The sequence below is a fragment of the Triturus cristatus genome, chromosome 4_1, assembly GCF_964204655.1.
Source record: "Triturus cristatus chromosome 4_1, aTriCri1.1, whole genome shotgun sequence".
Taxonomy (NCBI): Eukaryota; Metazoa; Chordata; class Amphibia; order Caudata; family Salamandridae; genus Triturus; species Triturus cristatus.
The window spans coordinates 744,178,179-744,205,012 of NC_140585.1; the positions used below are offsets into that span (position 1 = coordinate 744,178,179).

Genomic DNA, 26,834 nt, shown 5'->3' on the forward strand with positions numbered 1-26,834 from the left:
GCCCTGCTTAGCCACTTCCCATTGGGTGACGTAACCCTGGACATACTCCTTGTATAGATGGTATATTGCCAGATTGGACTGTTCATGTGTTCATGGCGTGGTGCCACATTAAAACTACGTCATGACTTCTCACAACTCGCTGTGTCCCCTCACTTACTCAGAAATAGTTGCATGTGATCTCTGCCCGTCTCTCTCTCCCATCGATTGCAGTTGGCACTCTAGCTGCGTTGCCCTCTGGCTGGCCTGACTCATCCTCGTTGTCCTCAAAATATGTTAGTTCCACATCTGTACCTTTTTTCGTGGCAAGGTTGTGCAGCATTGCACAAGTGGCAATAATCTTGCAGCAGGTGATGGGTTTGTACTGGCGTGCGCCTCCGCTCTTGTGCAGGCAGCGGAACCTGCTCTTCAGTAGTCCAAACGTGCGCTCCACCACATTGCGTGTTGTTTTGTGTGCCACGTTGTATCGTCTCTCACTCTGGGTTGCTGGGTGTAGGTAGGGAGTGAGGATGAATGAACGGCATGCATATGCACTGTCGCCTGGATGAGTAAGAGGGAACCATCAGTAACATGCCTCTATACACTATGATTTGCAGGTTTCAAGGGGCGTCACTGTTACTTACCTAGCAGGTATCCCTCTCCGAATTCTCCGGCACTCAGTCGTGTGTAGATCCCACTATTCTGGAAGATGTAAGAGTCGTGGGTGCTCCCAGGGAACTTTGCAACAATATCTGTGATGATGTTCCCTGCATCACAGATCACCTGCACATTGATGGAGTGGGTGGACTTCCTGTTCCTGTAGATGTGCTCTGTGTCAGCTGGTGGACAGATTGGGATGTGTGTACCATCAATACAGCCGATGACATGGGGGAACTGTGCCATGTGATAAAAGTCTGTTTTTGTTTTCTGCAGTGCAGCCTGTGTGTTTGGGAAGCTTATGTAGTGGTGCATTCTCTGCATCATGGCATCCAGGAACTTCCTGAAGAAACGTGACAGGCAACTCTGGGATACCCCACCCACCGCAGCTGTCACCACCTGATAACTGCCGGATGCCAACAGATGTAGGCTGCAGAGCACCTGCACATGTGGGGGTATGGCGTGCGCCCTTCTTATTGGATGGTCCAGGAGTGGGTGTAGGTCCCTGATTAAGTCCATGATGGTTTCGGGGTGTAGCCTGTACCTCTCATGTATCTCTGCATCAGTCAGCTGGAATAGTGTGATGCGCTGTCTGTAGATTTGTTCCTCCCGTCGCCACACCCTCAGTCCTGCTGCCTGTAGACGTAGGCGCCTTGCAATGACGTACATAGCGGCCATGTTGTCCACGCTGTTGCATTTTGGGATTGCTTATCTGCACTGTTGATGGTTACCACCTGCTTTCAATCCGTGTTAATTACCGACTCTTATTTACCGATTTTCCTGGATTTCTTAATTACCGAGTGCTCCTACATGTCATTTTAATTTTTACCACTTCATATTTACCACTTCCATGTTTACCGAATCGTTAATTATGTATTCGGTAAATCTGATTCGGTATTTTGGAATTCGGTAAATATGAATCGGTATTTACCGCCTCATATTTACCGAAAAGTGGTTTTTGGACTCCTACATCTCACTTGTCTGAATACCGGTCGGTGACGGCATATTTACCGAATATCGGCCGTTACCGACCGGTATTTGGCTACCTACATGAGGCCCAAGGTATTCTATAAAAATAACCTTTGTATTATACACAACACATTAGATAAAAACACACACTTTACAATGTGCCAACAGGCACGGGTAGAATTTACAAGGGATTATATATATATACAGGGGACAGGGCCGCATGGACCACTGTCAGGAACCAGCACTTTTAGAATATAAAATTACTGTAGCACAAAATACACATATAACACACAACCAGTAACTACTGGTGACAAGAAAGCATCACCTACGCAACCCTAACCACTTTAGGAGAATACTGCGCAGGGAACTAGGACCTCACTAGCACCACCTGTACTAGTAGGAAACAAACAACCACCTAAGTATCACCATACCTATAGGGGTAAACGCACATTACACATGATGCCTAAAACATTCAGAGGTGTAGGGAAGGAAAACACATGATGCAAAAAAATACATTCAGCGGTGTAGCAATGGAAAACACATGATGCATAAAAACATTCAGAGGTGTAAGGAAGGAAAACACATGATGCATAAAATACATTCAGCGGTGTAAAGCCATGGCACATGACGCATCGAAATACATTCAGAGGTGCAGGTAAGGGAAACACGCATAAGCCACCACCTGTGGCAGTCCCTAGGCCAACTGGCCTTGTCGGGGCTAGGACGCTCTGTCCCAGTCAAGCTGCGCCTGCTGCGCAAGCCAAAAAGCGTAAGATCCCAACCTAAACGTGGCAGCTGCCCACTAAGTGCTGGGCAGCTGTAAGCCAATGTTACTGGGGCCAACGTTGGAGCCCCACCGGGCTCTGGGCAGGACAAAGCAACGTAGGAGCCACGTGGGCTCAAGACCACAAGAAATGCCCCCTAGAGCCTCTCTGGGCTCTAATCAAACAAATGCCCCCGTTTGGAGCCTCGTGGGCTCGAAAAGGATGGTGCCACTAACGTTGGAGCGGCCCGCTGCCTTCCGGGGCCGCTCGGATCGCCCCCAGGATGCCCCCGTGGTGGTGGAGTCTCTCAGGGTTCAGGAGCAACTGTTGTACCTGGCGCGCCACCGCTGCCCACTGTCAGGCGGGGCAGCGGAACAAAGGGGAACGAGCCTGGCGCCCTCTGCTCGGACGTTGCTAGGGGGACGGGGCAGCACCGAGAACCGTGCCCGTCTCGCTCCCCGCCCCCAGCTGCTAAGCCCCACTCACCGGAATGAAGGCGCTGGCTGCTGGTCACCGGCAGCGCTACGGTGGAGTCCCGCTTCTGGGACTCTGGAAACCTCCGGACGTCGGCACCACTCCCCGGACTCTTGACTTCCTCCTTCACCGTCCAGTGCGGGGTGGGCTCCCGCCTGGATTCTCCACTTCACGGAGCAGCGTCGCTTCCTCCCAGGCCAACAACGTGGGTGAGGGCTTCCGGACTCCGGCTAGGCCCCGCCCATGTCACAGCCCAGATTGCCTGACTTCCTGCTCGGCCGCGGCTCGGGCCGCTGCGGGGATTTCTCCTGCCGTAAGAGGGGTGGGCTCCCTCGAGATAATAAAAGCAATATCCCGCGGGGTGGGCACCCGCTTACAGCCACAGCAATGTCCCTGGCAGGGTGGGCACCTGCCAGGGGACTTCGGAATCGCCAAGGATGGGGCAAACGCCGGGTGGGCACCGGTTTTGAGAAATAAAGCGCTCCTGGCGCCAAGGGCGCAGGGAAGAGCGCTCTCTGCGCCGAAGGCAATTCCAGCGCTCTCAGGCACTGGGGGCTTCAGCGAAGCACCCAGGGAGGCGCTCCTCTACGCTGGTGTCCCAACACAAAGCGCTCCTAGCGCTATCAATGAAAAACAAAACGCTCCCAGGCGCTGCCAGTTAAAGTCCAGCAACAAAGTCTTCAAAAGGCAGGGGGGCAAAGACTGGGCCCAGGGGCCAGCTCACAGGGCCCTCCAGCAGGGAGGCAGTCCCCAGTGGCGGTCTCTCCTGGCGCCCAGCAGCAGCAGGCCCCCCCTCAAGTGGATCCTGCAAGAGAACACATGTAAGGGGACACAGCCCCTTTTTATACAGTATAAGGCTTTGTCTAAGGTGCAGGGAAGGGGCGAACCAGTTCCAACAGGTTCCTGAGCACTTTGTTTTGTTCAGCCCCTCTCCCTATTCACTGGCAGGGCTAGGGTCATTAGACGCACCACAGGGGCCGGCGCCAGCATTGTGTGGGGGAAGCCCTGTCCTATTCAGGACCCAGGTACACTCCTCCCCAGCCATCAACATGCTAACTCCCCATTCACCACTGGGTGACTCCTCCTGACTCTGGGGAATTCCCTAGTCCGTCACCTGACCTCACCAGCCAATCGCCAGACAAGCCACACATTTCAGACTGCACACTGAAGTGCCCACTTCTAGAAGTGGCACTTCCACACCAGGTACATGCACGCCGCACACATCAACGCGCAGCATTCACTCACACGAGTCCGCACATACCAAACACGGGCCTGCACACCCCACGCATCAGGAACTACCGGGACACATACATTCCCCCATGCATTCCTATGGGAGGGCAGGCCAACCTCACAACACGCACGCACTTTACCCCGGGACACAGCGGTAAAGTGCGCAGAAACCCAAAAATCACTAAACCAAGTCACCCATAAAAAGCAAAAAGTTTCGGGGTGAACCTGCCAGAAGGGCCGGGTCCAACACAACCCCCTTCCAGCCAAAACGCAGGGTAGACCAATCACCACCGTGAAGGTCTTCCCTGCTTTGGGCGACAAAACATGGACACAGGCCCGCAACGGCAGGGACACTCTCCGGTTTTACGCCACTCTAAACCCCTGGAGTTCCTTCTAAAAGATCTCGGCGGACCAACTGGGCTACCCCACTGGCACTCCTCAGCTGTCCGCGGCCAGGACCAGGCCCTAGGCCATCTAGGCGCCACTGGTCCTTGCCTAACCACAGAGTGGGGGGTAGTAACCCCTGGCACGTAGTGACCATTTTCCACTCTTCCCCTCATCAGGGCTGTTCTAAACATCCACTGATCTTCCAGCCCAGGGTCCGTACCCTCAAGCTGACCAACAGTCACGGGTGAGGCTCTCCTCCCCCTACCTCTCCTTCTAGGGTTCCGTCCTCTCCTCCTCTGAGAGGCACCCTCAGAAATCAACTTTCCCACCAGCTCAGGACACCTCCCTGAGAACTGGTCTCCCAACCTAGGGTTTAACCCCTCAGGTTGCACCGGGGTCAGAGGTGGGCTCTCCCACCCTCTGCACCCCCTTCCAGAGTCCTGCTCCCCACCAACTGGGGCGGTACATCCGGAAGAAGAACCGGTCAGGACACTGGTTACAGTAGTCCTACCCTTCAGGTCAGGCTGATCCTGAACCTGGCCTCCCAACCTCTGGTCTAGAACCTTCGGTGGAATACTTGCCTGGCACTCCAGGACTTCTGGGGACTCACACAGTATCCCCCCAAGAGTAACATATGCCTCATATGTTGCATGACAGTCTGCCTGGTGCAGATCTCCCGCCCCCTGTCCACCTGACAGTGCGCGAAGATCCCCCAGGACAGACGTGTAGTCGCCATGGTCACCTCTAGGAGACTCAGCCCTACCGGCTGGTCCCTGACCCACTGGCTCCTCCACCGGGGAACACAGCCCCATGCCACTCCTTTCGCTGGACTTCCGCACCCTCCCTACTGGAGCGGTACTGCCTGACACCAGAACCCCTGGAGCTCTATTTACAGAGACTCCAGGTTCTCCATACTCTGGGCGATCCTCCTCAAGTGGCCTAACAGGACAGCCTAGGCCCCCAACCTGGTGTTCCCTGAAGAAACCATCCAGGTTCTGAGACTGGGTTTCGGGCCTCTGGGGACTCAAAGTCACCCGCTCACTCCTACCCCACTGAGATAGGCCGTGAGCCCCTACACCCCTCTCACTACTCTGGGACCTAGCTGGGCTACTCTGAACCTCTACCCCCATCCAAGACGGGAAGATCCCTGAGCCACTGCTGTTGGAAGCACTCTCCCATACCTCATCAGAACCTTGGGCCCTTTCCCAGCGCTCTGCTTCCTTGGCCAGGTCCCATGGACTAGCAAACCCACACCCCAACAGGTGTTGGCGCAACTCGGGACAACAACCACTGAGCACCTGCTCTTTGATAATCAGATTGAACATTTCATCCAAATCTTCTACCGCGTTAACCGTCACCCAATCGCACAGTGCATCATAACAGTCATCCACAAAATTCCCCCAATCCTGGTGAGACAGCTTCTTACTGCCCCTGAACTTCAACCTATACTCCTCCTCTTGGGAAACAGGTACCAGACTGGGTGAACTGGGACTCTCTGCACTGGGCTCTCTATCGCTGCCACCACTGGATTCTACCCTCACTGGTGAATCCAGAAAACTACCACTGCGCTCTGGGGACAACTTACCCTCCAGAGCTAATCTCTCCCTGGCGAAGGCCCTCTCAGCCTCCGCCATCCTCTCCTCCACACCCAGCTGCGCCATCTCCTTGGCATGCTCTAACCTGAGCTTCTCCATGGCCAGCTGATGCTCCCTCTCTTCCCTCCTATCTATCCACTCCTCTGGGGACAGGTAAAGGGATGGGGTGCTGCTCCTGACACTGGACCCAGCAAGGGACTCCCTATCTATGGGGTCTTCACTTTCTACTGGCGTCCCTGTCAGGTAACCTTCCTCCTCTTCTGAATCTTCAGGGCTCCCCACAGACCCACCACCCTCTCGGCGTGCGGCCCGGGCCCGATCTTCCTCGCTGCGCTCTCGCTCCCACTCAACCTTTTGCCAAGTGATCAGGTTGTCCCTCAGTTTGGACTGGGTATCTAACTCACCCACCTCTATGCCCCTCTCCTCACAGAACCTTACCAGCTCCAACCTACTGTACCTAAACAGACTACAGAAACTAAAAGCTGGCTCCATTTTGGCGGACGTTCCTGAGAACAGTTTAACACAAGGAACCTGAGTGTCTGAGCTAACACAGGAGTACATGATTCAAAAAGGACACCTTTAGGAGAGGAAATAATGGAACTCAAAAACAATAATCCCTAAAATGTGATTTATCTAATGCAGAGTTTTGTGGTGTAGCCAGTCGCTGCTGCGGTACAGCGCAAACGCAAGTCCAAATCCCACCGCTGAACACCAATGTTAGAACTGGGATTTCTGGTTGGCTAAGGCTTGCGCCAAAGCCAGGCAGAAACCACCACTCCAGTCAGGGCAAGGAAGTTACACGCCAAAGATAACCCCTGCTCACCCCCTTGGTAGCTTGGCACGAGCAGTCAGGCTTATCTCTGAGGCGATGTGTAAAGCGTTTGCGCGCGCACCCAGCAACAACACCCAAGGCCCACCACAAAGGAAACTCCACACAAGGTATTCTATAAAAATAACCTTTGTATTATACACAACACATTAGATAAAAACACACACTTTACAATGTGCCAACAGGCACGGGTAGAATTTACAAGGGATTATATATATATACAGGGGACAGGGCCGCATGGACCACTGTCAGGAACCAGCACTTTTAGAATATAAAATTACTGTAGCACAAAATACACATATAACACACAACCAGTAACTACTGGTGACAAGAAAGCATCACCTACGCAACCCTAACCACTTTAGGAGAATACTGCGCAGGGAACTAGGACCTCACTAGCACCACCTGTACTAGTAGGAAACAAACAACCACCTAAGTATCACCATACCTATAGGGGTAAACGCACATTACACATGATGCCTAAAACATTCAGAGGTGTAGGGAAGGAAAACACATGATGCAAAAAAATACATTCAGCGGTGTAGCAATGGAAAACACATGATGCATAAAAACATTCAGAGGTGTAAGGAAGGAAAACACATGATGCATAAAATACATTCAGCGGTGTAAAGCCATGGCACATGACGCATCGAAATACATTCAGAGGTGCAGGTAAGGGAAACACGCATAAGCCACCACCTGTGGCAGTCCCTAGGCCAACTGGCCTTGTCGGGCTAGGACGCTCTGTCCCAGTCAAGCTGCGCCTGCTGCGCAAGCCAAAAAGCGTAAGATCCCAACCTAAACGTGGCAGCTGCCCACTAAGTGCTGGGCAGCTGTAAGCCAATGTTACTGGGGCCAACGTTGGAGCCCCACCGGGCTCTGGGCAGGACTAATGCCCCCAAAGCAACGTAGGAGCCACGTGGGCTCAAGACCACAAGAAATGCCCCCTAGAGCCTCTCTGGGCTCTAATCAAACAAATGCCCCCGTTTGGAGCCTCGTGGGCTCGAAAAGGATGGTGCCACTAACGTTGGAGCGGCCCGCTGCCTTCCGGGGCCGCTCGGATCGCCCCCAGGATGCCCCCGTGGTGGTGGAGTCTCTCATGGTTCAGGAGCAACTGTTGTACCTGGCGCGCCACCGCTGCCCACTGTCAGGCGGGGCAGCGGAACAAAGGGGAACGAGCCTGGCGCCCTCTGCTCGGACGTTGCTAGGGGGACGGGGCAGCACCGAGAACCGTGCCCGTCTCGCTCCCCGCCCCCAGCTGCTAAGCCCCACTCACCGGAATGAAGGCGCTGGCTGCTGGTCACCGGCAGCGCTACGGTGGAGTCCCGCTTCTGGGACTCTGGAAACCTCCGGACGTCGGCACCACTCCCCGGACTCTTGACTTCCTCCTTCACCGTCCAGTGCGGGGTGGGCTCCCGCCTGGATTCTCCACTTCACGGAGCAGCGTCGCTTCCTCCCAGGCCAACAACGTGGGTGAGGGCTTCCGGACTCCGGCTAGGCCCCGCCCATGTCACAGCCCAGATTGCCTGACTTCCTGCTCGGCCGCGGCTCGGGCCGCTGCGGGGATTTCTCCTGCCGTAAGAGGGGTGGGCTCCCTCGAGATAATAAAAGCAATATCCCGCGGGGTGGGCACCCGCTTACAGCCACAGCAATGTCCCTGGCAGGGTGGGCACCTGCCAGGGGACTTCGGAATCGCCAAGGACGGGGCAAACGCCGGGTGGGCACCGGTTTTGAGAAATAAAGCGCTCCTGGCGCCAAGGGCGCAGGGAAGAGCGCTCTCTGCGCCGAAGGCAATTCCAGCGCTCTCAGGCACTGGGGGCTTCAGCGAAGCACCCAGGGAGGCGCTCCTCTACGCTGGTGTCCCAACACAAAGCGCTCCTAGCGCTATCAATGAAAAACAAAACGCTCCCAGGCGCTGCCAGTTAAAGTCCAGCAACAAAGTCTTCAAAAGGCAGGGGGGCAAAGACTGGGCCCAGGGGCCAGCTCACAGGGCCCTCCAGCAGGGAGGCAGTCCCCAGTGGCGGTCTCTCCTGGCGCCCAGCAGCAGCAGGCCCCCCCTCAAGTGGATCCTGCAAGAGAACACATGTAAGGGGACACAGCCCCTTTTTATACAGTATAAGGCTTTGTCTAAGGTGCAGGGAAGGGGCGAACCAGTTCCAACAGGTTCCTGAGCACTTTGTTTTGCTCAGCCCCTCTCCCTATTCACTGGCAGGGCTAGGGTCATTAGACGCACCACAGGGGCCGGCGCCAGCATTGTGTGGGGGAAGCCCTGTCCTATTCAGGACCCAGGTACACTCCTCCCCAGCCATCAACATGCTAACTCCCCATTCACCACTGGGTGACTCCTCCTGACTCTGGGGAATTCCCTAGTCCGTCACCTGACCTCACCAGCCAATCGCCAGACAAGCCACACATTTCAGACTGCACACTGAAGTGCCCACTTCTAGAAGTGGCACTTCCACACCAGGTACATGCACGCCGCACACATCAACGCGCAGCATTCACTCACACGAGTCCGCACATACCAAACACGGGCCTGCACACCCCACGCATCAGGAACTACCGGGACACATACATTCCCCCATGCATTCCTATGGGAGGGCAGGCCAACCTCACAACACGCACGCACTTTACCCCGGGACACAGCGGTAAAGTGCGCAGAAACCCAAAAATCACTAAACCAAGTCACCCATAAAAAGCAAAAAGTTTCGGGGTGAACCTGCCAGAAGGGTCCAACAGGAGGCTAGTGCTTAACAAGGTCCAAGAGTGGATTGAAGAACATAGTATTTTATCCCCACTGCAAGCTGGCTTCCGTGCTTTTACCAGCACCATTGACCAGGCATTCCGGTTTGTCTTGTTATACTGGAAAACGGTGGATCTGGGCAAGGGCAGCTTGTATGCTGCCTTTGTTGAGCTCAAGTCAGCGTTCGATCTTGTTCTCCGTACCAAATTATGGGTGACTCTGCAAGAAATGGGGATGCCATCTGAATTACTAACCCTTATTATTAGACTGCATGAGAACAAAAATGCTAAAATCCGATGGTGCTCGCAGGGCAATGTCACTCGTCCTTTTCCAATTGAAAGAGGCGAGCGCCAAGTCTGCGTGTTGGCACCCACACTATTCTCTTTGTTCATCAATGGAATAGTGAATTGTATGGGATCTATCACCACTGACGCACAACATTAGCAGGTGATAAAATCCCTATCCTAATGTTCGCAGACGACACATTAATCATATCCAAGACCCCGAGTGGTCATCAAAGAGCCTTGACTATCTTCGAGGAGTTTTGCTCCAAACGAGGCTTGGAAGTTAATGTGTCGAAAACGAAACTCATGACGTTTAACCCGTACAGAGCATTCAAAGGGGGTATTCAAATGAATGACCGTCTGCTAGAGCAAGTTAATGAGTTTACCTACCTGTGGGTCACTATTCAGGATGACTTGAAATGGAATCACCAAATTGATTTGGCAACCTTAAAGCAGCGGCAATTGTCGGGAGTGCTATAGTCCGAATATAACACCTCATTTTCAAAGACAATCAGTCCAGTTCTCCAGATATATAACATGAAAGTCATCAGCTCAGCCCTTTATGGGTCTGAGCTATGGGGTTATAAGAACCTATCTATTCTCACTATTGTGGAAAAAAGGCTCCTAAAAAAAATTATGAATCTCCCACAGAGTACCCCAATGCGCCCATTATTTTATGACCTGGGTAGGAAATCAGTTGCAGATATAGCAAAATTACAACCTCCTTTATACTGGCGGAGAATATGGACCACCCCAGAATTGTCAGCGTATGCTGCTGGCTTTCAGGATATAATAAGGGCAGACAATTTTCATAAAATAAAATGGCTACGGGAGAACAGAGACACTTTATCAAGCATTGGCATGGTAGCATTGTGGAATGATCCATCAAGTTCCCCCTTTCCCACGTAAAAGATTTAAAAGAAAAATACAAGGAAATGGTAACACATAATATATTGAGAAACAGTGAGTCGTCTACCCTAACTGGAGCTTTCTTGGAAATCAAATTAATCCCCAGTTTAGAGCAATATTGGGATTTAATTTCAAAACCGTATGACCGTAAGCCATATTTTCAGTTCAGGGTGGGCTCATTGCCATTAAGAGCTTTCACCGCCAGATGGGTTAAATCTGGTGAATATCTGCGCCCTGTATGCCAGGTTAGCAAAGAATCGTTGGCCCACCTATTTTTTGCCTGCGTAGGATATGTCATCCCACCTCGTGCCTGGCTGGCACCAATTTGCAAACTATTAGGAACCAGAAGGTGCAATGAAGCAGAAGGATTCTTACGTACGGACACATCTGCTCCCATTGTTATAGCGCTGGCAAAATTTTGGGGGTGGTCGTGGGTCATAAGATCATGTTCCCTTCGTTCTAAATAAGGTTGATTCAGACTTTGTGTACCTGTATATGAGTTCGGAATGATATAATCTACCTAGCAGTAGATAATAGGCAGAACCAAGTGTCTGTACTAATCAACTGTTGCCTGATATTCGTATCCCTTTTTAAAATGAAACTCAAAAATGTTGATGATTTTTATTATCTCAGCTTTTAATGGTTTTTTAAACGTCTTTATCATAACAGTTTTTAACGTGGTTTCATTTATTTCCCCATTCAGGCTTTGTATTACATCCTATTCGGTGTTTTATGATATATTTTTGTATTGTGCTATTATGACTAATAGGTTGAATAAAACTTGTTTGGATTGGATTGTACAAGTCATCAATTAAAAAACTAAAAAAAAGCTACTGCATAATTAGAATCCACAACACAAAATGTACCAATACTTTTTTTTAATACTCAAAGAATTTCACAACCAAAATGCACTAGAAGGATGCATCGTATTTCTCAGGACTTTTGTGAGAAACTGCCAAGTCATTACAGAGCCGAAGCAGGCATAATAGATTCATATATATTTTTTTAATACAACATTTTTGGGAGTCTTTTAAAACATACATATGCCACTGCATGACGAAAGTAAGAAATGCATAAGTACTAATCTTCAAGACAACAATAAGAAAAACAAAGATGTGTGGTACGTACAATGCAAATAATTAGAATGTTGTGGGAAACCTAGTACACATACACATGGCCAAGAGGAATAATATCAGAACATACAATGGATAAAGCCCACTTCTTACAAGGTTAGCCGTCAGCAAGCTCCTGAACCTTAAAGGATTCCAGTAATGAATCCCATTCCAGAGAAATGGGCCGCTTCTGCAAATCCTGATACTCCTCCCTAGGCAAGGCACCACTTTCGGCCTCTCCCAATTGCAGGACTTCCTCCCACCAGTGGGAGACAAGGGGCGCCACAGGGGACTTCCAGCGTCTCATGACGAGGCGCTTTAACAACAAAAACAACTACATTGGCAAAACGGGGATTCACCTTGGAGCTCTTGGGTCTGGGGTAACAATCCCAGCACACATTACTCCACTGGGTGGCAGTGGTCCAACTCAGTCAGATCTACCAAAGCAAGCTGGATAGCCACCCAATAAGAATTCAATGAAGAACAGTCCCATAACATATGTAGAAGATGTAAATGTTGTAGACTTGTAAAGCGCACAGCTGCCCCAGCAACGGGGCATCCCGGCGCTGTATACCGCTGGGGAACCCATCCTGGCTTTCCCTGTGAGATGGTCCCTACTGGGCATCTCCAAGGTGAAGACAAGCATCCCCAGCGCTGATGGGGCCGTAAGTGGAGATTAAGCAAGCTATTGCCCAGAGTTGCTGAGTGGGATCCATGGTTAGAGTAGGCACCGAGGCGAGAATTATCGAGTCCGCTGACCTTGGCCCAAGACCCTGCTGCGTCGGGAATCGAACCCTGGTCCCAGGCCGACCTCTGCTTCCGGGTCTGCCGCCTCTAACCAGTGAGCCACACCACTCCACTTGACTGCATACAGTGAGTGGCAACGGGGAAAGGCAGTAGTCACAGTGGGAAAAATAGAGAGCAGTCTCTTTGGCATGATGTAGGCCCTATATTGGATACATACTTTACAATTAAAAAAAAAAAACGGCCCAAACCCACTTCTAACAAGCCCCTCCAGGAAAAGGTTAATACAGCCTCTGCTCTCTTTCAAAGGACCTGCACTAAAAGGATTTTAGGATCTTGTCACAGCTACCAGCCGTTTGCCCTGTTATGTTTCGTTTTATGTTATGTTTATTTGTAAAGTGCACTATCATCCGCATGGGTGTCCAAGCGCTGAGCAAGTGTTTGTGTAGCCCTTCCTTATGGTAGGTTGGTTAATTAGAAAGCCAGGTCTTCAGCTTCTTGCCGAATTCAAGAAGAAATAAGGAAGGAAGAAATAAGGAAGCTGTGATGTGGAGTAGGAGGCCATTCCACGCTGATGTAAGAGAATTCCATTCCTCCTGATCTGATTCTGTGTATGCATGGGATGTGTGCGAGTAGGAGTCCTCTGGAGGTGTCTGGTGGTTGGTGGAAGGAGATGCAACTGTTTAGGTGGGTGGGGCCTAAGCTTGTAGTGCCTTGAATGTGTGTGTATGAGGAGTTTGAAGTTGGTGTGTTTGCGTATCGGGAGTCAGTGGAGCTCCCTGATTTGTGGTGTGATGTGAGTTTTGTATGGGAGGTTGAGGGTGAGTCTGATGCTGAGTTCTGGATGGTGTGTAGTCTTCTAGTGAGTTGCTTGGTGATCCCAGCATAGAGGATGTTCCCGTAGTCCAACTTGCTGGTGACTAAGATGGTTGACAGTATTTCTGGTGCTGCTTGGGAGGTATTTGGAGATCTTGCTCAGCATCTTCACTGTGCGGAAGCAGGATGCAGTGACGGTGTTGACTTGGAGGTCATGTCCAGTTTGCTGTTCATACTTTTTCCAGGGTTCTTGGCATGGGTGCTGGGTGTGGGTGTGAATTCAGCCGGCCAACAGTTGGAATCCCATGATGAGCTGTTCCTTTTGAAGATCACTACTTCTGCCTTGTGATTGTTGCGCTTGAAACAGTTGGTTTTCATCCAGTTAGCGACTTTGGTTATGCAGACGGTGAACTTGTTTTATTTATTGAGGATCTTTTCTGAGAGGGAGAGTTTTGTGTAATTGGCGTAGGAGTAGGAGAGGATTATGATGTTGTGTCCATGGATGATGTTGGCCAGAGGGATCATGTATGTGTTTAAGATGGTGGGGCTGAGTGATGACCATTACAGCTCTCCGCAGATACGTTTGCGGGCTACCAAGGAGTAAGGTGCCAGGCTGACAGCTTGTGTTCTATCCGTCTTATCCTGAACATCCCCATATGGCTTTCCGTTTGAGATGGGATTCGCTCCCTTTATTGGCTCCCAGTTACGAAGCGATTTTCCTTCAAGGCTTTGTGCACAGTCTTTGTAGTTCTGCATGAGAGTGGCCCCAGACAATTGAATTAACTCTTTCATTGGTACATTCCTGGTAGGGCACTTAGATCTTTGTGCTGCAAAAAACTCATGATCCCAAGATTTTGGAAAACTAAATAGGGAGGCTATTTCTTCTCAGTTGCCTCCGCCAAATTATGGAACACTATCCTTACCCACATTTCTGAAATAGATTCCATTATGCCTTTTAAAAAACATCTGAAAACTCAGCCTTTTTCATCTTTGAGTCTTTTTTTTCTTGGCTGCTCTGCTTCTGTTGACCTATCTGTCCTGTTACAGCTCTTTGGCACCTGCGGGTTTTGGTGCGCTATATACATTTTTATCATATCATATTATATTATATCATTTGGCCCTCAAAATACCAACAATTACAGACCAATAGCAAATAGACCATTCCTTGGAAAACTTATAGAAAGAGCACCTTTGCCTTGATGTCCAAATTCATTGAAGTTAATTCCCTAATTTCTCACTTCCAGGCAGGATCCCATCCAAGAAGAGGCACTGAATCTGCCCTAATCTCCACCTGGGATGACCTTAAGAACATATTACACCAGAATGGAGTTGCTACACTACTTCTCTAGGACCCTACAACTGCCTTTGACACAGTCAACACATTACACATTAATCCTAAGACTCAAGTAAGCTGGAATAGAGGGTAGTGCTCTCATTTGGATCCCATTTTATCAACACAATAGAACAAAAGTGATCCAAAATTCTCATCGAAGCCAAGACAAAAATATGTATGTCTGGGTATATAGATGATGGTCCCTTTTGAGGAATCTTCTCAAAATTTCCCCAAATAAGTTCATCCGCCTCAGCTTCGTCTTGGAACTGTTTGGGGTGATCTGTCCAGCGGGGGCCGAGAAAAGAGGGGGCCACAAAACTTAAAATCTCCATGCGTTTTCCATGGACATTTTTAAGACAAGTTTTATCAAAAACTGCTGTACGGAATTACACCAAATTCAGTAGTTTCTGAGAAATAAAGGGTCAAAAATAACTATATTTTAGCAGTTGGGTTCGCGAGAGTCCAGCGAGCCTAACAGGAGAGCACAAAATCAAAACTGGAGCCCTATGATTGGTGGTGAGGCTCGTTTTTCCCATGAGCCTTCACGCTCTCACAGGAGAGAAAGGCTCCAGCAAGTCTTGCAAGAGCAAGCGCTCTGATTGGCTGGCTGTTTAAATGTTGGAATAGAAATGGCCACCATTCTGCTTACTGTGAAAAATTGGAAGTGTTGCGGAAATTAAATGAAAAAGTGATATAATGGGGCAGCAGAAAGGCATGCTGTCCCACTAGATTTAGAGAGTAGGTGTCTAAGGGATAATTACTGGGATGAAAGTAAATGTCTATTCTTTTAATTAACTTTTACGATCTTGTGGGACTCTTGTGCAATAGTGAATAGTAAAAAGGAGTAGATGAGTTCTCAATACACTCCATTAGTAGGAATACATACTGTGGTCATTGTTTTTGAGAGGAAGTGTGTGAGACATAAGTACTGTGATGATTACAATGTTACATTTTTATTTTTAAATGTTATGATCTCGCAAGACTTTCGCGAGATCGTGAAAAGAAGGAAGGAGTAGGTGATGTATGAATACACTCTGCTATGCACACTTATTATTGTATGACAGAGTCTCACTGGAGATGGTGTTTACAAGACTACTATTTATGCTCATTGGTTTGAGAAGAGTTGTGAGTAGAGTTAAGGCTCATCCAAACAGCCTACTATGCACTCCCATCATCTGTGATAGAGTCTGAAAGCTGTGCCCAGTCCCTCCCCACATCATACTATGCACACCTATCATTGCAGGGAGGGGTCTCAACAGAGAGGCCAGTCCCTCCACACACCCTATGACGCACATCTGTAATCTGAGAGAGAGAGGTCTGGAAGGAGAGGGCATTCCCTCCCCTCACTCTACTATGCACACCTGTCATCTGAGAGAAAGGTCTAAAAGGAGAGGCCAGTCCCTCTCCACACCCTACTACACGCACCAATCATTACAGAGAGAGGTGTCACCAGTGGCCAGCCCCACACACCCTACGAAGCACATCGTCATCTGAGAGAGAGATCTGAATACAGAGGGCAGTTCCTCCCCACACCCTACTATGCACACCCATAATCTGAGAGAAAGGTCTCAAAGGAGAGGCCCGTCGATCCACAGACCCTACTACACACACCCTGATCTGAGAGAGAGGTCTGAAAGGAGAGGTCAGTCTCACCCAACACCCTACTACACATAACTGTCATGTAAGAGATGGGTCTCAGTGGACAGGATACTCTGTCCTACATACTACTATTTCCCTAAAAATTTGTTGCGATCCTGTGAGAATCTCATGAGAGTAGATCACAAGCATCAGGGAGTATAGTGTCCTGCATGGATAGATGCAATCTCGCAAGAGGCTCACAAGACCCTGATGGAAAATTACAGAGCCTGCCACAAGGCGATTTACAATCCCACAAGAGTCTCACAAGATTTTAATGGGGAGAAGTTAAAATTAAGGGCCAAGGCTCAACCAATAGTTACCATTATTATTACATGGTTGAAGAAATGCTGTGATGTGATTGAGGGCATAACCAGAGATAGTTCACATTGTTCTTGATGAATGAATTTGGAAATGAGACAGAATGGTGACTTCAGCTGCATATAAGAAACTGGTCTAAGTTTAGGTAATAAAAAATATACTTTATGACCTTTGTTGAGGAGTGTCAGTATGAGCACTACTGTTAGTAAGCTTATTCTATACAAGGTTTAGTGAGTCAAAAGCTGTTTGTGGAGGTGCATGTTTTTTCATATAGGTTTTGAGAGGTAGAGTTTAGAATGTAGAACGATATCACCAAGTGTTGGATGTTGTGTTAAAAAATGAAACGCTCGATCTGTATGTAGTTGTATGTAAAAGAGGCAGTTTTTCTGAAATTATAAAACAAAGAATCTGCAATCTATTAATACAAGGCCTAGTGTTTTTATGAACCCTATGAGATGTTTGCGTGGAGATATTGCTATTTCTAGAGTAAAACACTGTGCTCACTGTTAGGAAATGTGGGTCTAGAGGAATGTGCTACTTTATAAACTGTTATTGAACCATATTTGATGGCATCTTATAATTTCATTGTAAAACAAAAGTGCTTTGCACTGGGCGAGGGAGTGACATTTTTCAGAAGAAAGGAATAACAAGTTACTGGTGCATTAGATATAAACATGTGATTGTGCGTGAAAAAACATAAAATGTTTACAAAATATACTGATGCATCACTGTTATCAATTATTGACCTGTATGTAACTTTTATCTTTTTGATTCCTGTAATGCTGGGCAAATCACTTAATTGAACTGGTGCTTATGTAAAGCGCTCCGATACCTTTGCGCCATTTTAAATTGATAAAATACAAGAATGAACAGCAGAAGGGGTTTGGAAAAAGTCCTACAAAGTGAATGAAAACAGTACTTGAACCATGGGAGGCTGATAAGAGAAACACACAGAGGAACAACAGGAAATAGTATGCTACAGCCAACAGAAATGGAGCAACAGTAAGTGGAAAGCACATAAACAAATGAAAATCAAGGATAGGATGTAAGCCACTTTTAAGATTTATATTAAATGCAATAGATTTCACAAGCACAGCGCAAGTGCTGTGCAGGTGAACCCTAATCACAAGCACAGTGCAAGCGCAGTGCAGGCGACACCTAAAAAGGGACATGCTGCAATCCTTAATGCTGATAATGGAGGATCTCTTTTAGGGTACAAGATTTTTTCCCAGTTTCACTAAATGTCACTTTAAAGGCAGACACCACCCAGAAAAGGGAGCTAAGAGCTTTAAGACCAGCAGCACAATGTTGTCAATGGGTATCAACATAGTATTGGGTATATAAGTTTAGGTGTATAGTTGAATGATGGTACTTTCACTTTGAAATGATGGTCTAGCATACCTTTTTTCCAGTGTTTGGATAATTTAGTTAGAGGCTCATGGGGGGGAACTAGTGATGTATTGCTTCCCTTCAGTTCTGTGACAAATTGGTAACATGCTATGCTGCACTGGGTACAAGGAGAACAGAGCCCACTGGCTGCTTTTGACAGGGTGCAGGAAGGACTAAACTGAAATCTGGGGCATGCATTACTCATAGGACTGGATCATTTGCTCATAGAGTGCTTTCTGTGCCTGGTCCCTCTGCTTCAGCTGCTTAGTGATGTGCTGCTTCCAGCAGGGCAGCGATTGCTGCCCGGTGAGCTCGGGTTCCGGATTCCAGACGAAGGCTGCCATGGCAGTGACAGGCTGACAGCGGCTAACACTAGGTGTGTGAGCAGTGCCATAAACATAGTACAAGAACTACGCATACTTGTTTTACACCCTCGGCCCCCTGATGAAGAGTCACGTGCTTTCAATTAATAACTCTGTGGCCATGTTTGAACGGTAAATGATCTTTATAAAACAAAATATTGAACTATGATAAAGGCAGTAAAAAATACCAATCTAAGATTTGTGAATTTAGATGACATTTAAAGAAAATATTATGTAGAATTTGGATAATCTTTGGACTTGTTTTCCTTTGCTATATATGTTATAATTCTCAATAACGTTTACGTTTTATGTAAATGCTATTGTGAAACTGAACATGTAGGACAGGCGGCTAAGAAAATGTAAGAGCTAAAAATGGCCATTTTATTAGTTGAGAAGCTTCCCTCAGTAGTCTGCTGCGATTTGCATTTGTCTCTCATTTGATTCAGCAGCATGCGGCTTGGAGAAAACATCTGCACTATGTAGGGAATCTTCTAGCTAATGTTATTCCTGGGCTGTTCCACTTGACCACAGACAGCGGGTTTAAACGTAGAGGCACCAGACAACAAGCCTTGTGGTTAAAATTCACAATAAAGATGCATTGAACTGCATTGGGAATGGGAACAGAGCTTTCCATGCAGCAGGTGCAGTGCCTAATTTGTGCCGGTGCTTTCCTGTGCTTAGCACCGGCACTTAATTGCCAGCACCGGGGCTTATAACTGTCTACCACATGGTAGTGGTATCTGCCAATTTAGATACGAGCACAACAACTTCTGTTTATTATTTCCATTTCAATTTCCAATTATTAGTATTTGCCTCCAAAGCCATTCTTAAAGCTTTGGGGGCCTGTAATAGTATGAATGGTCAAACTTTTAAGAATGTAATTATTAGTAGTGTGTTGGTGCTGTCATTGGCAGTGCTGCCAGGGGCAACGAATGGGGCAAGATCTAGTGTCCTCCTGTCGAGAGCACCGGCACTATGTTTTTTACAAATTAAGCACTGAGCAGGTGAGAGAGGAGGATATAATAAGTACATCAAAGAACACATATACCAGCGGGCAGCCCAGTGAAGCTCATGTTCTTACCTGAAAACTCTGTGTAATGCTTTCTGCTGTGTATCACAATGATAGCATAACTGCAGGGGCTCAGGGATAAAAGTGAGGCTTGGAGAATGATGCACTCCAAGCCTCATGGAATAAATGAAAGTTGCAGAAATAAGAGAACGAGGTGCAAACTGGAGAGAACGCATACTAGAATATTGACCTCTGTCGGCAACAAAATAGCCACAAGGAGATTATAAAGAGCAGAAGACAACCAAAACAAGCACAGCACATGCTGCGCTGTGCATTCAAAAGCTTGAAAAAAGTCCCACTAAGCGAATTAAAACAGTACTTATCCATGGGAGACTGATAAGAGAAACACACGAGGAAGAACAGGAAATAGTATGCTATAGCCAATAGAAATGGAAGAAAAGTAAGTGGCAAGCACAGGAACCAATGATAAGTAAGCCCCTTTTAAGATTTATATTGAATACAATAGATTTCACAAGCGCACGCGATGTGCAGGTGAAACTTCAAAAAAGGTAACAGTACAAACAACATACATATTGAAAGTATAGGGTAGCTCTTAAAAGAGCTTTTTTTAATTAATTTTTTTTAACAAGTTTTACTTTTTTGTATTTGTTTTTAAAAAGGGTACAACAAAAACAAGAAATTGGGAGTAAACTAAAAAAATCTCCTTTAAAACGAGAAGGAAAAAACTAGGAAACAACATTTTTAAAAACAACTACTGCGTAGGTTGGCATTTATGACCCTAGACAAGCCTCTCCCATGCACCCCTGCTTGTCTCAGTAGAAAAAATTATCTCCTTGCATATGCAGCAAAACAGGGCTTTGTTCCTTGGCAAATTGCCCCTAGATGGCAAACTTGGAACAATTCTAGCTATCTATACAGCTGCAAGAGATAGCGATCACAAGCATAGAACATCCCTAAATTCTATTCCCACATGCAGTTTTTCGAAACTTTTGCAGAATTGATTCATACCCAGTTTGTACAAAGTTGTGCTGAGGCTCAGCTTGAGCTGCTTCTTGTCTTCTGAAAACGCCTTTAAGAGCTCTGTTTCTTCTTTTATTTTGACCACTTGTCTATAGTTTTCAACAGCAAGTCTTTTATGGAAACTGGATAAAAAAACCATAACATGGATAAGTTTGATGCTGTTAAATAACCAACAATTTCCTATTATATCAAAGTTATAAATGTAAGACGCCTGGGATCAACAACCTTATGTTTGTACAAACACGAATAAACATTGACAAAGCCAAAACGCTTGTTATAAGGGGAACACACACACAGATACCTCCCCCAACACCAACACATCATCCCATGCCAACCCATACATATTATCACTGCCCACAAATTGTTTGCATAGCTACACATTGGCAACTTGCAGCTGAAGGACCCGCCCAAAACATAATAGTTACAATGATTTTTTATATACAGTAAAAAAAAAACGATTGTTTTTCAGTATTCCTCATAGTACTATGCAATAGTACTCAATGGGTCAGATGAACGTACATTGATTTGCTAAAAATGGTCGTAATTTGTACATCGACTTTTGATGAATCTTGTGGTACATTGAGAATCGGCCTATGCACTAATTGGTCGGTTTGCAAAATACTGAATCGCAGCGAGTCGCAGTTTAACCTACCTCATTAATATTTATGATGTAGGTGGTAAATTGTGACCCACTATGAATTGCTGCTATCACAGGAACGTTTAAATAAAGCAAACATTTTTGAATACTAAGCAATGGTACAAATGGTAAAAAATCTCAGCATTCACAAAAGAGATGGGGGCCGTTGGTGATCTCTTCTCTCTATTGCGAATGTGTTATCACTTCTTTGGGGAATTTGTAAAATGTTAATATTTTGAGACCAAAATCCATTATACATACCATAAGGAATCAATATTTGGAAGGGATACCCTAACCATGCCCTTCCAAATACTGATTCAGTATGGTTTCCTACAACCAATTACCAATTTGGTAATCTGTTACCAATCGCTAAATGGGTTTAGTACATTTGAAAAACACAATTATTGATCACAAACCCTGCGATTGTCTGAATAGTGGGTTTTGCAAGCAGTAAAATCATTTGTACATCTGACTCAATGTACCCACTTTGGGCGCACGATTAGCAGAGTCGGACAGGGTGTGAACTTGTAATGTGCATGTCTCATATCATGGCTCCTTATTTTACCTTCCCTTAAGACAATATTTAGTGCACAACACATAGCAATGTGTTTCTGTGGACCAGCTCTTCTATACTGTCCGTCCCCCCACTCAGTGGACGTACTATATTGTGCTGAGTTTTATGCTTATTAAGTTGACATTAACAAAGGACATAGCAGTCATTATGAAGATATCACTGTATTTTCACAGGATCCAGGGGGACACTGCACATTGTGCCTCTGAGTTTGCCATTTATCATGGGTTTTTTTTAAACGTGTGTTTTGCAACTTATCAGAAAAAAAATATATATATATATATATATTTATATTTCACATACTGTTAATGTTGTGTTGAAGGATAGCCTACCCATTTCAAACCTGGGCAAGTTGGCACCTGCATAGAGTGGACTGAATCTGAAACAGCCATGGAGGGAGGACAAATGCAGAGTAGAATGTGCTTTTAATGAGGCAACATTTGTTTGCATGAGAGCTGCTTTAAGAAAGTGCTCAAGTTAGCTCACAAGTTTGCAGTTTGCTTATGTGTGACATTTACACATTTCCAGTGCATTTATGAGTGACATTTCACTGTCTTATGTATGACATTTTGAATGACACTTTATAGAGAGTTCAACGAAGCAGTTATTTAAACGTAATGAAGCTAATATCGGAAAGGTCCTATTTTTTGTAAAATGTGACAAAGTTGAATCAGCTTCAAATAGATGGAATGCTCCTAATGTTTTAAGATCCTAATTTTGCCTATCCTTATTGGGCATACACAAACTGCCACCTTTGCAAACGTTCTTTCCATTGTGTAAATCTGAGCCATGTATTGCTGAATGATGTTTTACCACAATCGATGACTAGTGACACCCTGTCAAAAAAAAAATCACATGGCAGCAGTCAGTGATTGCCTGTAGTAAGGTACCTCAACAGCTGCAGATGTGAACCATTCTCCTTATACTTGTAATGACTCGTTGTTTTGTGTTATAAGCGCCTTGAGTGCCTCATCCTTCCACAGGGGTGCCAGGGAGAGAAGGGGGCTTATTTGCCTTTGGTCCTGGATGTCCTAGGGCCTAATTATGAGATGTGTTTAATGGGAAATCCTCACATTTCTAGAAAATAATTAAACCAGGATAATCAACCCACTGGTGGCATTTCCTGTACAATACCACCCCCACGGTGAAGTAAAATAAACTGAGGATTTTCCACCAGATTCAGCACTTTGTCCAGGATACAGAAGATTCTGCATTAGCACAATCCAGTCTTCACTTTTTGTTACACACCAGGACTCTCTTGTAAACATACCCTCTTCCTCTCTGTCTGCATGTTGCAATTTCCCATTGATTCCACTCTCTATACTTTTGCTGTCGTCTTCCTCCCCATTTTCTTTCCCATCCTTCACTCTTGGTCTGTCAATCTCATTCTCCTCCTCTTCCCAACTCAAGCTTTGCTTTTACTTCACCTTCTCCCTCATGAGTCGTCCTCATTCTCCCTGTTTTCCCTCTTTCTATCTTTCTGCTTTTCTAGCTTTTGTTTCCTTCATCATTTCTTCTCTCCATCCTGTTATCTGTCTCTCTCTGCTCCTCTTTACAAATCTTGTCTCCCTTTCTATCTTTCTGTCTTCCTACTTTTTATGTCTCTATTTTCCCATTACATCCGTCTCACTGCTTCTTGTTCCTCTTAGTTTCTTTCCTATAACATGGTCCTTTTTTAGCCACATAAAAGTCTTGTCCTGAATGCAGCCCTGCTAATTCTATCCAAAAGGATGGCGTGCAAGACCATATCAAATGGAGCTTATAGGTCAAGCAAAACGTCCATAGCTCATCGCCCACAATCCAAGTTCTCTTTGATGAATTCTGTGACCTCCAATAAGGAAAATTCTGTACTGAAACCTGACTGACAGCCAGACTGAGAGCCATGTAGCAGGTTATTGGATTCCACAAAAGCAGTTTGCCATCTATCAGTTTCTCCATGATTTTTGCAGCCGCTGGTAGGAGTGAAAATGGTCTAAAATGATTCAATAAAGCTGGGTCAATATTAGGTTTCTTCAACAGGGGCAGAAGAAATGCTTGCTTCCAAGCAGAGGGAAATAGTCCATCTCTAAGTGAAATATTCAAAAGTTAATTAGACAAGGTTCCTATAGAAAAAGTTCTGTGAATCTTCTGGATTTTCCCATGACAATATTACAATACATCATTACAGAATTCAAGGGATGGGCAAAAACTCCTTTTTGAAGCCTCAAGGGATAGAAAATGATGAACTATTTTAGATACTTTAAGCGGAGTGTTGGAAGCCGCTGAGATTAGAGAAGAGAAATACTCTCTCTTAGCTATGCAAATAGATTTACGGACATTTTTTAATGCTAATTTGTATTTCGACATAGCATCATGGTGCTAGGATTTCCTCTATTGAAGCTCCATATTTTTCAACGCCCCTTTTCTTCCCTTAAAGAGGGATACAACTAAAGTGCCCTTTTTGTGGCCTCAAACTTTAACAGAGCCATAAAATCAAGGCAATTAATAAGCCATTTGTTAAAATTTGACACATTCGTATCTAGGGTACCAGTTAAAAAAAAGGGCAGTGCGGATTGTGGCTTTGGGAGAGAGGTGCCTCGGAAATTTTATGCCATGCTGACCCGGACAGATAAGAATGTCTGCAGGAGGCACTTGCAGTTCACGGAGAAATGAAATCAAGAGTGTGCCCCGCCTTATGTGTGGGAGTCGTGATTAGCTGTGGGAGATTCATACCTTCCAGGTGAGACTAAACTGAACAGCCTGAAAACATTTAGGATAATCTATGTGCAAACTAAAATCACCTAAGATTGTAAAATTTGAATACTGCAAGGAGAGTTGAGCAATTATTTCAAACAAATGTGGGAGACTGCTATTAGAGCAGTGAGGAAGCTATCTATAAAAATACCTGAAAAAGAGAATGATGGAGTCAGTTTGAAAAGTAAAAATAAGAACCTGAATGTTCTCTACTTGCATCAGTGTGGTGGAGGAATCCACAAATGTATTCCTAAAAATTACAGCATTTCCACCTCCCATCCTATTGAGCTGTTTGGAGTGGGAATAGTAAATGTAACCCCTTCAAAGTCCAGCACTTTCCCTACTGTTACTCTGAATGGAGTGGGAATATTAAATGTAACCCCTCTGAAGTCCAACGCTTTCCCTGCTGTTGCACAGACTGGTGTAGGAATAGTAACTCTAACTCCTCCAAAGTCCAACACTTTCCCTACTGTTTCTCTCTTTGGAGCAGGAATTATAAATGTTAACCCCCTCACCCCCATGCCCTGAAATCTAAAAAATGTCCTACTGTTCCAGATACAGGAGTGAGAATAGTAAAATTTACCCCTCCAAATTCCTACATTTTCCTTACTGTTGTGCTGACTGGAGTGGAATTAGAAAATGTCACTCCTCTGAAATCCAACACTTTACCTACTGTTGCACAGACTGGAGTGGGAATAGTAAATTTTATGTCAAGACTGGAGGCTAATCTTATTGAAATCTTCTTTATTTAGCTCACCACAGCCATTAGCCTCCGTGTCTTTAATAAACTCCAGATTTTCTGACCATCAAGGTTGGGGAAAATCTACATTTTAGCCTTACAAAGTCCAACACTTTCCCTACTACTGCGCTGTTTGGAGTGGGAACAGAAATCCAATGCTTTCCCTAGTGTTGCAAAGACTGGAGTAGGAATAGAAAGTTTTAACCCTCCAAAGTCCAACACGTTCCCTACTGTTGCACTCACTTGAGTGGAAATAGTAAATGTTATCCCTCCTAAATACAATGCTTTCCCTACCGTTATATAAACAAGAGTGGTAATAGTATATTTAATAATCTTAAACTCCAATAGTTTTCATAATCTTGGTTAAATAGATTCTACACCATTGTTTTACTTTTTCAATTTTTATACTATTTGTTGGTTTTTTTAATTTATTTTAATGTTTACAGTATTTTTTGTAAATGTGCTTTGTGGATTTTCCAATTTTGAATATCTTATTTATATATATATATATATATATATATATATATATATATATATTCACTGAAAAAACCATAGGTTTCACACACGTTATAGTTAGGAATTAGCATTTAAAAAACCTTGCAAATTCACTTAAAAAACCATAGGTTTCACACATGTTATAGTTAGCTGGGCATTTCCCTCGTAAAAAACCAATGAAATTCCCCGTTATAGTTAGTGCAGGCAACTATAACTCACGCGACCGCAATCCGCTGCTGATGACGTCAGATATTACATCACTGTATTTAGATACTTATTTACCCATGTCTTCTTCCATTCATCTTTAGCTATACATATATTTCATTTTTTTTTTTTCAGAAAGACACATATGTCATCAGTGATGTAATATCTGACGTCATCAGCAGCGGATTGCGGTCGCGTGAGTTATAGTTGCCTGCACATAGGAAATCTCAAAATTCTATTTTGAATAACTTTGGCGCTGGTTGACGAATCTTCGCGAAATTTTCAAAACTAATGGGGCGCTCCGCTCAGCTCCTACACTGAAAGTCTCGGGGGGATTCGTCAGGCGGGGGCTGAGAAAAAAGGGGGGCCCCATGCATTTTCCCATAGGACCTTTAGTCGAAGGTACAGCCCGAAACGGCTGAACAGAATTACTTGAAATTTGGCAGAGAGGTAGTCCTCAGGTCAGGCATGTGCCTTTTGGATATATGGTGTCAATCTGTTCAGTAGTTCCTGAGAAAATTGCAGTTAAAAGAACATGCATATCTATAGCCGCGCACCGTGCGCACACCGTGCGCGCACTCTAACGTGCGCGAGCGTAATTCTGATTGGTGGTTACATGTCAGTCAACGTTCGAATCGGTCGAAATCAGGAAGTGTCGGCCGCCATTTTGTTTGTTTTCAGTGCGAGAGTGAAAAAGGAGGGTGGCGAACGTGAAAAGGGGGCAGGGTAGAGAGTTCCTGACCCCCTAGCCTTTGTCAGGGGTCCCTGAAGGACCCCGAAGGCAGAAAAAAACATTTTTTTTTTTTTTTAAATCGCTGGTGAAAAACCATTAAAAATAAGATTTTTAATACGTAGTTTATTGTAAAATAAATATAT

At 45.9% G+C, this 26,834-nt stretch overlaps 1 protein-coding gene across 1 annotated transcript in view; it reads right to left on the reverse strand.

The window, feature by feature from the left end:
- Positions 1-26,834, reverse strand: part of LOC146855455 (putative tetratricopeptide repeat protein 41) — a 380,695-nt gene that overhangs the window by 30,599 nt on the left and 323,262 nt on the right. The window contains exon 13 of the mRNA XM_085651143.1: positions 20,568-20,701. Within this exon, the coding sequence (XP_085507269.1) occupies positions 20,568-20,701 (134 nt within the window). The remainder of the gene's footprint in view (positions 1-20,567; positions 20,702-26,834) is intronic.